Genomic DNA, 12,444 nt, shown 5'->3' with positions numbered 1-12,444 from the left:
CAAGACCGGTGACGTCAGTCTGGACGGAATCCCTTCTGCTTTGATCCTGCACAGGAATCGTGGCAGAAATTTGAGAGAGCTGGAATGAATCGGTCAGCCCACCTTAGAATGCCGGCTACTTACCGAGTTGCGAGGACACTACTTGTGCCCCCTTGGTGATTGACAGACTGCGGCCGTGGCACTGTCCAAATGAATTCGTACCGGACACTGCTGAAGACAAATTTTCCAATGAGCCAGACAAAGGCTGATCGCTCGGAGCTCCAGAACGTTGCCAAGAGTCCAGACCCCCTGAGCACATCTGTGCTGAGGACGCCTCCCCACCCGGACAGGCGTCCGTGGAGACAACCTTCCAGTACAGGTGGGAGAAAGGGTTTTCCCTGTCGAAGTGCCAGAGAACAAAACCATCTCTAGAGACCGTGGATCCTTGTCCCATTTCACCAGATCTTGTGTGGAACTGGGCAAACAGACCGCCTCGAGGATGGACACATCAAGCAAGGCACCCACACCCAAGCCTGGAGGGATGACCGTCTGTCTGCTGAACAACAGAATATAAATTGCCTCCTGCAATGTCTGGAGTTATTCCAGAGGTGGAAACACTCTGGCTGAGTCCAGAGTCAGACCCAGATAGTCCAGTTTTTATGGACAGAACCAAAGCAGACACTGAAGGTTCATAATCCAACCAAACTCCCTCAGAGTTCGCAGAGCAATCTCCAGTTGTCCATCAGAGCAGTCGGAGACTCTACTCGCAGAAGATGAACCATCCAGGTACCACAGTACCGCGATCCCCTGCTGACTCAAACAATGCCAGCACCGGGGGCCAACACTTTTGTGAAGATCTGATGAGTCAAGGCGGGACCAAAGGTGCACACCACAAACCGATAATGCTCCTCGCCCACAGCAAAATGGAGGAAGCGTTGGTGACTGGCAACTTGATGTCGATAGAAGCGAGAAAATCCCCAAGGTGGGGATGCCAGTACAGTGTGAATAGACTTCATTCTGAACTTCTGTAACTGAACAAAGCAGTTTAGCGCCTTGAGGTCCAAATTTGGACGTACCTTGCCTTCCTTCCTGGGAACTGTAAAGAGGGTTGAGTAAAACCCCTGAAAAGGTTCCAAAGTCAGAACTGGGACAATCACCCCTTGAAGGAACAAGACTTGCACTGCCCCAAAGAGACCCCTTAAGCAATCTGGGGACAAGTGCAAGTTGGAAGGGAAGAACCTTTCTGGATGATAAGACCGAAATTCGATCTTGTAGCTGGACAGAATAACTTTGTGGACCCACTCGTCCTGTACCAGGGAGGTCTATGGATCCGGAAACCAGCAAAGACGCCCCCCCCCCCCCAGATACAGGGGAGGGTGCCCCTTCATGCAGAGGAAGCCTGGTCTGCAGGTCTAGTAGAGCCTGCTCATGGCATGACAGAACAGGTCCTCTTGGAACCTCTGGTGGAGGTCCTGAAGAGCTTTGATCCCTCATCTTGAGACCCTAAAGGGGCAAAAAGGCCTCTTATGACCCGAGAAGAATGGCCCACGTCTAGGATGGGGCTCCTTGCCCTTGGCAGCCTGTGGAAGAAGTGCACTCTTTCCTCCATGGGAGACTCTCAATGTCGTCATCCAAGAAAGCTCCAAATAGGCGATCCCCTACAAAGGGGAGATCAGATAAGGCCTTCTTAGAAGTCTGGTCCTCAGATAATGTGGAAGGACCACTGCCGATATAAAAACAGCCTAGAAATCAAAGGAGCCGCATCCAAAAAGAGGCATTACAGATAAACTGTAGCCCCTGGACCAACTGATCTGCCAGCTCCGCAAAGGCAGGGTGAAGTTGTTTTCCCTCCAGGTCCCGACATAAAAGTTTAGCCCACTCGGTCAGAGTTTGCGACACCAGGGCAATAGTAAATACCGGCCTAAGTACCGAAACAGCCACAGTGAACATATGGGCCCAAGCCTCCGTCCTCAACTGGAATTAAGGTAGCTTCAATCTGGAAATCGGTGAGTCCACCACAGGTGGGACCGTCCACTTTTTAAGCAGGGAATCCTCATAAGGCTAGCACATAGCAAAACATTTATGAACCACAAGAGTGCTTTTTTTGACAACCCCACTGTTTTGTGACAATGTTGTCAAAGTAAGCAGGAAAAGGGAACACCCTTGCCGCTTTGGAGGGTCTGTGTGTGCCAAAAGGGACTGGCGCCGCCAACGCAGCATCAGCTGCATCCTCCAGTTTTAAAGTTTCATGCACTGACACAAACAGGGCATCCACCAGCGCCTTTTCATTCGCGGCTAGAGGAGCAGAGGAATCATCCTAACTATCTGAGCACTCAGGGTGCGTGGACGCAGACCCAGTAGGGTTGCCATATAGTAAGCTCACTCGGAAAATATAAAAATCAGGGGAGGCTGCCAACTGTGATCCTGCAAAGGGGACCCTGACCAAGGGCCCACGAATAGACCACCTACTGGACCCCGCAAAAAAACAAAGGGGTTGCCCTTTGAGCCCTCCATAAAAGGCATAATAGGAAATAGCCCCTCTAAAAGGGGGCCGCCCGCCGGACGTGCAGGCAGGGTACCCTGATGGTCCGCAGAGCTAAAAGGGGCAGGTGCCCCACACAATAATGGCGGCAAGGCTGTCATTAAAAAATGAAGCGCCCCCACAGCACCACCCCTTCCAAGGGAGGCGCCAAACTGACCACATGGCCTATCAGGCCGCGGCCTAAGTTTTTGGGGAGGGCCAACCGCAAGTGCACAGATCCCAGCCTGGCAGATTCCCAAACAAAGAGTAGGGACTTCAGCTAAATGCACTGGGGCCGCCCACCAACAGAGGCGCTTAACTTGGTTGCATGGCCTGGTAGGCCATAAGCTGTGACCAAAATTTTTGTGGGCGCCCAGCCGCTTGGACGCGAGCCACAGTGGAGCCGACCACCCAGGGGTAGCAGATGGGAGGGTGGATGCCCAAACGGGAGGCAGGGGCTTCAGCCACCCTCACAGGGGCTGGCTCATGTAGTTTCTGACTAGTAGGCCGAAAAGCCGAGGCCTACATTTTCGGCCAGATCCAGCCATGATAGGCTCACGGATACTAAACTATCCGCTCCCAAAGCCCAACAACTGCTACAGGGAGCCCAGAGGACATCCCTGCCCTAGTCACCAACCCCCAGGGTGGTCGGGAACCCTGCTCAATTCGCCATTGTCACATGGATCCTCCTTCTGGCCAATCAAAAAGCGGGTTGTGAGACCCGTTTCCCGATTGGCCTAAATTTGAAGAAGCTATGCCATTGGGCATGGAGGAAGAGGGAGGAGACGCTGAAGACAGAGAAGGGAAGAAACCGAAGTTGCCAACGCCGCTGCACTTGTCCAGATGTTGCGTCCAGGCAGGGTGAGTGAGCCGGGGGGGTGGGGGGGGTCCTGCTGTGGTCCGGGGGGGGGGGGGTGCTCCAATGGAGCACCAGCCACCACTGCTGCTGGCTACAACTTACTGACCTCTGTACTAGTATTCAATATCCCAGTTCAGCACCATGACTTACTGCAAAAAAGAGGATTCCGAATCCTTGGACAAACAAGATGATGCCTCAGTCGTAACAAGTCCCTGTCGTCCTAAACAATTCGAGTGGGTCGAAGAAACTGATGCAAACCTGGTTTGCTAAGACACTAAGTATACACCTTCAGACTCCTCCTCCACCACTCTTCTGTGTCACTCTCTGACAAACCACAACAAAGAGGATGGTCTAAACAGGAACAGGCACTGCTCGTGGTACGTCCTCTGCTGCTACACATGTCTATGCTTCCCTACCTCATCACAATTCCCTAATCCTGATAAGCCAAATGTAAAGACGTTCTGCTTGCTTTATATAAATGCAGTGCTTCTATGGAGAAATTAAAAGATCATATTCTTGCCAAAGCTGTAATCACTTTATATTTCCCATCATGTGCTGAACATAGAACATTCGGGTGAATTAAGTGACATCGGGCTTGACTGGTATAAATAAAATGTCCATTTTTTTATTAAATAAACCCAAATCACTTCATAAGACAATTACATATTGGCATGTCTAAAAGAGCTTGAAATAATAGTTTGGTAAACTACATAAAATGTTTTAGGCGCTCAGCAAAGCTACAAAGATCTAAATACAAGGTGACATAGGGGCAATTTTCTTACAGGGTGTCTTTCTGCCCAATATATCCAGATAATACCACATCAAACTGCTATGAATCGAAACTTAGCCTAAAATAGCAGCATAGAACATATATCTACACAAAAAATTGCATTGCAATGGCTCTAATTTAATGTTCTGAATTTTAGTAGTAGCAACAGTTTTAAGTTTGCTGGCACTAGGTTTGCTTTGAAAGCAAACTACAAAAGGGCACTTTAGGACACTTGTGTTAATAAACGTCAGCTAGAGATTTGAGACTTGATTAGTAGCCAACAGAATGCCTAACCCCAGTGTCAGAACTACCACCATACCAGCGCTAAAGGGCACCAGAGTAGAGTGGGGGCCTGGAAAAGACCATTAATGCGATCACTTGGGTACCTTCTTCTGCCCGATAGTTGCATGTGGTGTGACTGATAGTGCTTACCTCTTCCCCTCCTGCATCATTTGTTCAGCCTGGCTGACAGTACTTGTTCCTTTCCTCATGGGTAAGCAGTGGTCAAGGAGCACAAAGGTGAGTGGTGGACTTTGGCTATTGGGTGTGGGTTGAGGGGCAAGAGCTTGGTATGGCTTGAATGACACTCTTGCCAGTGCTTGAGCGTAGCCATCGGCTGCTTGACCTGAGCACTGTTGCAGGAAAAGACGACATGTATGCTCCTTCATACCCATTATTGCTGGGTATTTTGGATGGCTGAGATGAAGGAAAGAGCAGAACAGAATCATTGGTAAAGTCACTTTAAGGGGGCTGGGGAGCAGCCCTTTGCAAAAACACTTGCCCTGCGTGGCCAAGGAGACAGTGTCTCTTGTGTCTTATGTTGCATGTATGGAAACTACACTGTAGGTTACACACCCATGCACACTATATGTTATACTGTAAAAGCATTGTCCTGACCAAGATGTTGGGGTTCCACGTACATTGAATAGTAGTGCAGCTAACATTTGTTGCTGTGTGCTGCTAAAACAGTATTTCAACACATGGTAGCATGCAAGCGCAATACTTTATTGTGAACAGGCCCCATAACTATTGTTTCATTTGCTGCATACATTTTTTGCATATTTTTTTTCTGGTTAAAATAATTCTGTAGCTCCGGCCCTGGGCCACATCACTTTAGTAACCAGGGTGTTATTCAGTATTTTTTTTTCTGTTTGGGGAGGAAGCTCTATATATTTTTGCTATGGGTCCCTGTGCTTTCGAATTACACTCCTGCTTATCACCTCACTCAAAAACAGTGACACCAACAAGTTCTAGAGAAGGCATCACCTAGATTTTCACAATCAATGGTTCATAAAAAGTACTGCTCTCTCTACAACAGAATGAGAATAAGCCTGATAATATGAAAATGCATACAGCACCATTTCCAGGCATAAAATACAAATAAATATTAAATTAGGGACAAAATGTACCAACAGTGGCATAAAAATGCAACTAAAATGTCTAAACCTCCTTAAGCATGTCTTTACAGCTTTTAAGCACCTCTTGAGCAAGTGTTTGGATTACCATATGCAACACATTTAACACTGCTCTTATGTTTATTCTGCAAAAAAGGATGAACGGACAGCCAAATAAAACTAAACCTAACTGAAATCTTTTCTATAAATAAATGTAAAAGTTGGATAAAATCAGAAACCCAAGCTGGACGGATTATGTGTATATTGCTCTTATGGGACAGAAATGCACACAGTGGGCCGCCAAACTGAATACACATTGAAATGTGAGCCTATAAATATTCTGTTTTATTTTGAAGTGTACTTTAGATTTGTTTAGTCACTGTTAAGAATACATAAACACTTCTAAAGAATGCAAAGAGAAAATCATTTTATAAATACTGAAAAGAAAATGGTCGCATCATCTTATGTACAGATGTGTAACTGTTCATACAATTGTTTGGGGACCTGTACTCTGAATAACAGTCACACGGCATTCAAATTTATGAAGAGAGTGCATGTTCCATTCCATGGATACAAACCTCAAAAAAAGTTTCAAAAGAAGTCAACTCTGTTTTTGTAAAGGCAGAGTTGCATGCCACAGATGAAATGCTCATAAAGCAAAATCATTGATGATCTACTCTGCTCCCTCTGGCGGAGTGGGCTGTGTTGTGCTAAAGTCCCTTTGTCCTTTCTTGTCTTTACTTTGAAGCTCCTGCAGAGTAAGAATAAGATTCCGGATTTCTTCACGTTTAGTCTTCATTCTTTGCTGAGGAAACCAGTCGGTCAAATTCATTGGCAGATCAAAACTTTGAATGGGGTTCTGCAAAAGTTTGATGCAGGAAGGTAATATAAAGCAAAATAATTACATCTGCAATTCATTCAGTCAAGGTAATGTTAGATATCAACATTAAAAGAAAAAACATATAAATATATATTACATAATAAATCAGTGTAGTACAGTTACACAGCAGACCTTGAAGCATTGCTTTGAAGTGGTCCCTTTCAACAACAATATACAGCGAGGGGAAAAGCTATTTGATCCTCTGCTGATTTTGTACGTTTGCCCAATGACAAAAAAAAAAATATCAGTCTATACATTTAATAGCAGGTTTATTTTAAGTGAGAGACAGAACACCAAAAATATCCGGCAAAACACATTTCAAAAAAGTTTAAATTTGATTGAAATAAGTATTTGACCACTTTGCAAAACATGACTTAGTACTTGGTGGCATAACCCTTGTGGGCAATCACAGAGATCAGACATTTCTTGTAGTTGGGCACCAGGTTTGCACACATCTCAGGAGGGATTTTGTCCCACTCCTCTTTGCAGATCCTCTCCAAGTCATTAAGATTTTGAGGCAGATTTTTTGGTAACTCAAACCATCAGCTCCCTCCACATATTTTCTATGGGATTAAGGTCTGGAGACTGGCTAGGCCCCTCCAGGACCTTAACCACTTCCATACTGCTTTCTGGCACTCAGCTCCTACATGTAAAAATCATGATTTTTTTGCTAGATATTTACTCGGAACCCCCAAACATTATATATTTTTTTAGCAGAGATCCTAGGGAATAAAAAAGTGGTCATTGCCACCAGGAGCTTCCCTGGGCCCTCTGCAATGCTGCACCCTCTGCAAGGGGACCCCACCCCCTTAAAGTAGGAAACACGTATTCAGGAGATTCCGCTGTGCACTCTGCACTGGGACCCCCTGCACTATACCCATACTGCATACAGTAGGGCATGCACCTAGGGGGTCTCCTACACTGAGACCCCTCAAGACTACCAGGGCAGGACACACACTATCCCAGGACCCTTATAGAGTGGGGATAGTGGGGGAGACTCCAGAAGTGTCCGCTGAATTCTCTGCCCTGGGACCCCCACCAGACTCCAGGTCCAAACAGGGGAAAAAGGGAGTGGAGGAAGCCCAGCTTATCGAGAGATTTAAGGATGGAAGGACGGCAGGTCCAACCGTCTCTGGAGGTTACCTGTGTCCACTCCAAAAAAAAACGTAGAGGGGGGGGGGGGGGGACTGTACTTACCCTTTCCACAATATGGGTAACGCGCCAGACAGAATCCTTGCCACTAAAGTAGGGGAGCAATCGGCCAAGGGACCGCTGCGACTCAGACCCAAGCCCGGTCGTTTGCGACCCTGCGAGACGTTTAACTCGCGGGCCAGCCTCGATCTGTGAGGCTATGTCATAGCCGACCTAGCGTTCGCTGGTTGGGCTGGGGGGACCACTAGATCTAAATTATCCAGCCCATCACCCAGCCCGGCAGTTGACTGTAGATCTCCCGAGAGAAAAAACAAAAAATATGTAAGGAAGGAGAAAAAATTGCTAGGACCAGAGATTCCAGTCGGGAGCTTAGGTTCTTACTCCTGACTAGACAGATTAAAACCGATTACCTAGAGCAGAGAGAGGGGTTATATACCAAGCTGAGGACAGCCCATGGGCATAGCCAGGTGTTTTTTGTTCTGCCTAGTCCTACTCCTGCTATCCTTTTTACTGAAGCAGAAAATAAATGATACCCTGTGTAGTATGCTAAACATGCTCTGGTTAACTGGTGTTATTTCTGTTCACAACTGTTCTTTTGTGTGTTGTGTATGGCATGACTGTTTTTTTTCCGATCTCTGTACACTACATGTGTTATGTACTGATTTATACGATTTTTGTTGAACAGACGCTTTTTGATAAAAAAAAAAAAAAAAAAAGTTTTGGTTAAAAAAAAAAAAAAAAAGCAAAAAAAATGCGTTCAGATGGAATTTTATTGGCATATGAAATGCCAGATGCTTGTAACAGCGTGTAAACTTGTCTAAACGCGGTAACTCGCGTTTATAAGCGTTTTGTTTATAGATGTTTTCAATGGGGATACATTTCTGAACATTTTACAATGTAAAAAGCATCTAAACACAAACGCCGCTAAATGCGCATAAATACAGCATGTAAACGCGGCAAAACTGAAGTTTTTAACCACTGGTTACTAGCTGCCAAGTTCCATCCAGTGTACATGAAGCCTAAAAGGGTTACTACATAGTCTTAACACATAGATAACGCCATACTGATACACTCACCTCAAAAAAACTTTCCACATACTGAAGTATATATACACCACAGTCACTGAAATTGTTTTGCTGAGGAACTCTGGGATTGGAACCTTTCATAACCTCTTTGGAAAAACTTCTTTTAGTTCCTTTCCTAACTTCCCATTCTACTTCTAGGTATCTAGGAAAGAAGGTCATAGGAAGGTAGTTTTAGTGCAACAAAGAAATAGCACCAAAATTTTAAAATAAGGATTTAATATATACAACTTACTCTCGTAATGTTTTTACTACTGTAGAACGGGAGGGACCTCTCAGTGAATCCATAAGTAGAATGCATGGTCTGTAAGGAAGCATAAGTATCTTGAACAATATAAAGAACCAGAAAAAAAAAATCTGTAGTAGTAAGCCTGCTATTACACCATAGTAAACTGCAAAATTAAATTCATAACATTAATAGTTAGTATACACTGACATTTGTGTTTGGCTTTGACATATGTTGACATTAACTTATCTGATAGATGTAAGGTGTCTTGCTTGAACTGGATCCTATGGAGCAGTTTACATGTTGCTTTGTTTTTAATTCACCATGTAAAAGCAATGAATTCAGAGTCAGAAATAAGTAACAGTTTATAACCACTGCAAAAGCAGCAGCGGTATGGGGCACTCACAGCTGATAAGTCTTAGTACATAAAAGCAACCTAATTTTGTGACCGCTTTTAAATAATTTACTTTATGACATAAAGAGAACTGACTAGTTAGTGTTCCACCTAGTTTTTTTTCTCTCTGAAGCAGTTATACTCTCTACACTTCCTGAACACTTAAGTTGCAAGGGTGTGATGTCTGTGCAATACCCAAAGGTCATACATAACAGCTAGATGAATATGAAATAAACGATAACTGGCAGGATTTTTTTTTTTTTATCGCAGAAAAGATCGGTTTCTTCTTTCCTAAACCTTGCCTGTCAGTGTTGATGAAGGAGAAGGACCGGGAGAAGATGGCAATGCCTGTGATCAGCAAAAGCATCAACAGCGCAGCAATGGAGTGGACTGCTTTCAAGTCTGCCAAAATGTATTAATATGCTGTCGCATTTTGGCTAAAAGGCCCTGGGTTGCAAAAAAAAAAAAAGAAGGAATTTTTGACTTACTGTAAAATCAATTTCTATGATGTTCATTGACGGACACAGCTACAGGAGTAGGACACTAGGCAGAAAAGAATTCTGGCTACACCCATGGGCAGTCCCAGGGGGTATACTCCCTCTCTCTGCTATAGTTATGTTACAAGGTGTCTCAGAATAATATTAACTCCAGGGAGGGGTGGGTGCTGTGTCCGTCAATGATCAGAGAAATGGATTTTACAGTAAGTCAAAAATCCCATTTTCTCTTTCGTTCATTGACGGACACAGCTCCTGGTATTCATAACCATTGCGACGTCCCAAAGCAGTGTAAAACATGAGGGGTGGGAACAGCCAAAAAAATTCCCAAGGCTTAACATTAGCCAACCAGGAAACAGGAGCTCAACCAAACAACTAGAGCCCCACCTGAAAAACAACAATACACCCTCAAAGAGAATCAGGTCCTCTTAACAGCAGCCTGCAAAACCTTGTGGCCAAAGAAAGCATCCCCAGACGCCAACACATCAAACTTTAAAACAATGTGCATCAACGCCCAGGTGGCCGCCTTGTAAACCTGTGTCGCTGATGCCTGATGACAGAAGGCCCAGGAGGCACTAAGCACCCTAGTAGAGTGTGCCTTGACAGGGAAAGGAGGAACCTGAACCCTGATGAAATAGACCTGAACCACCGTCTGTCTGATCCATCTGGAAATGGTCGCAGAGGAAGCGGACAACCCTTTCGAGGTTCATCTGTGAGCACAAATAGAGAGTATGACTTCCTGAAAGACTCCGTAGCTGCCAGGTACACCATAATTGCCCGAACCACATCCAAGGCATGCAAGACAATTTCCTTTGGATGTTTAGGCCTGGGACACAGAGAAGGCAACACAATGTCTTCAAATGAAAATCAGGGACAACCTATGGAAGGAACGACAGACAGGGGCGAAGAACCACCTTATCCCGGTGAATCACCAGATAAGGTGAACGACCGAATAACGCCACCAGTTTCCACATCTTGCTCGCAAAGGTGATAGCCACCAAAAAGGCCACCTTCTGGGACAGCGTAAGCAGGGAAATCTCCCGAAAATTTTCAAAGGTAGGCATCTGTGAATCTGAAAACACCAAATTGAGATCTAAAGGCAGCAACAGAGACCGCACTGGAGGGACCAAGTGTAAGACACCCTGAAGAAAGGTATGCACCAGGGAATGTGTGGCCAAAGGTTATTGGAAGACCGCCAAAGCCGACACCTGGCCCTTGATGGTAATCAAGCCCAACTTTTGTTCAACCTCCCGTTGAAGGAAGATTAAGATCCGAGCCAGAAGGCGCGAGGATAAACCCCAAGCGACTTCCACCACGCAATGCAGGTCTTCCTAGAAGTAGATTTCCTAGCTTTCAACAGTATAGGAATTACCGATTCAGATAAACCCCTATCCTTCAGCACCTGGCATTTAACAGCAAAGTTGTGAAAGCCAGCGACTGTAAAGCAGAATGGAAGATCGGTCCTTGGGACAGTAGATCCTCCCTGAATGAAGCTTCCAAAGATTGTCGGCGACCAGCCGCACCAGATCGGAGTACCAAGCCCGACAAGGCAAGTCCGGAGCCACTAAGATGACCGGAATCCAAGTCTTGGCAGAAGCTTGAGAGGAGGGAAGGCGTAAATCCGACGATACTGACCCCATGTGGCCACCAGAGCGTCTGTGGCATCCGCCAGAGGATCCCTTGACCGAGACACAAACCTTTGCACCTTTCTGTTGAGCCGAGACACTAACAGATCCACCTCGTGAATGCCCCACCGGAGACACAACTGATGAAACACCTCCGGACCACTCCCCCTTCTCCCAGCAGAAGCACCGGAGAACTAAGCCACATCAAGGAATCCCTCTTTTCCCGACTCAGTGGGATCTGATTGTCCAGAGAATGTAGAGTCTTGTCCCATTTGGCCAGAATGTCCCTTTGAAGGGACCTCGTATGGAGCTGTGCAAACGGAACCGCCTTTAAAAGGTAGACACCATCAGGCCCAGCACCCGAATGCAAGTCTGGAAGGATGACCATCTGCTGTAAAGCAGGAGAGGAATTGCAGCCAGCAATTTTTGGAGTTTGTCCAGAGGAAGGAACACTCTGGCTAAGAATGAGTCCAGAGTCAGACCCAGACCGTCCAGCTTTGTGGACGGAACCAGAGCAGACTTCTGAAAATTCAGAATCCAGCTGAACTCCCTCAGAGTTCGTATGGTGATTTCCAGGTTTTTCTTAAGAGCAGTAGGAGACTCCGCTCGCAGAAGGTAGTCGTCTAAGTAGCCCAGTACCGCGATCCCCGGGGCTAACACTTTTGTCAAGACCCGGGGAGCAGAGGCGAGACCAAAGGTAATGGCACAAACTGATAATGCTCCTCTCCCACGACATAGCAGAGGAAGTGCTGGTGACTGGCACATATTGGAATGTGAAGGTAAGCATCCTTGATTTCGATAGAGGCAAGAAAATCCCTGATGCAGGGATGCCACCACCGTGCGAATGGACTCCATCCTGAACTTCCGCACAAAGCAGTTCAGTGCCTTGAGGTTCAGGATTGGATGCACTTTGCCTTCCTTCCTGGGAACTGTAAACAGGTTTGAGTAAAAACCCTGAAAACTTTCCGAAGTCGGAACCGGAACAATCACCCCTTGAAGTAACAGGTCTTGTACCGCCCCAAACAGATCCTATAAGCGGTCCGGGGACAGGCACAAGTTGAAAAGAAAG

General features: G+C 45.9%; 1 protein-coding gene across 1 annotated transcript in view; it reads right to left on the bottom strand.

Moving 5' to 3' along the window:
• Nucleotides 1-6,184: 6,184 nt before the first annotated feature.
• Nucleotides 6,185-12,444, bottom strand: part of SENP6 (SUMO specific peptidase 6) — a gene marked incomplete at its 3' end in the record, with an annotated part of 259,644 nt that continues 253,384 nt past the window's right edge. Inside the window, 4 exon segments of the mRNA XM_082250891.1 lie at nucleotides 6,185-6,199; nucleotides 6,202-6,381; nucleotides 8,631-8,781; nucleotides 8,872-8,940. Of these exon segments, the coding sequence (XP_082107017.1) occupies nucleotides 6,185-6,199; nucleotides 6,202-6,381; nucleotides 8,631-8,781; nucleotides 8,872-8,940 (415 nt within the window).

Source organism: Pelophylax lessonae (genome assembly GCF_965119305.1).
Source record: "Pelophylax lessonae genome assembly, chromosome: 3".
Lineage (NCBI taxonomy): Eukaryota > Metazoa > Chordata > Amphibia > Anura > Ranidae > Pelophylax > Pelophylax lessonae.
This window is presented reverse-complemented; position numbering and strand designations above follow the sequence as displayed.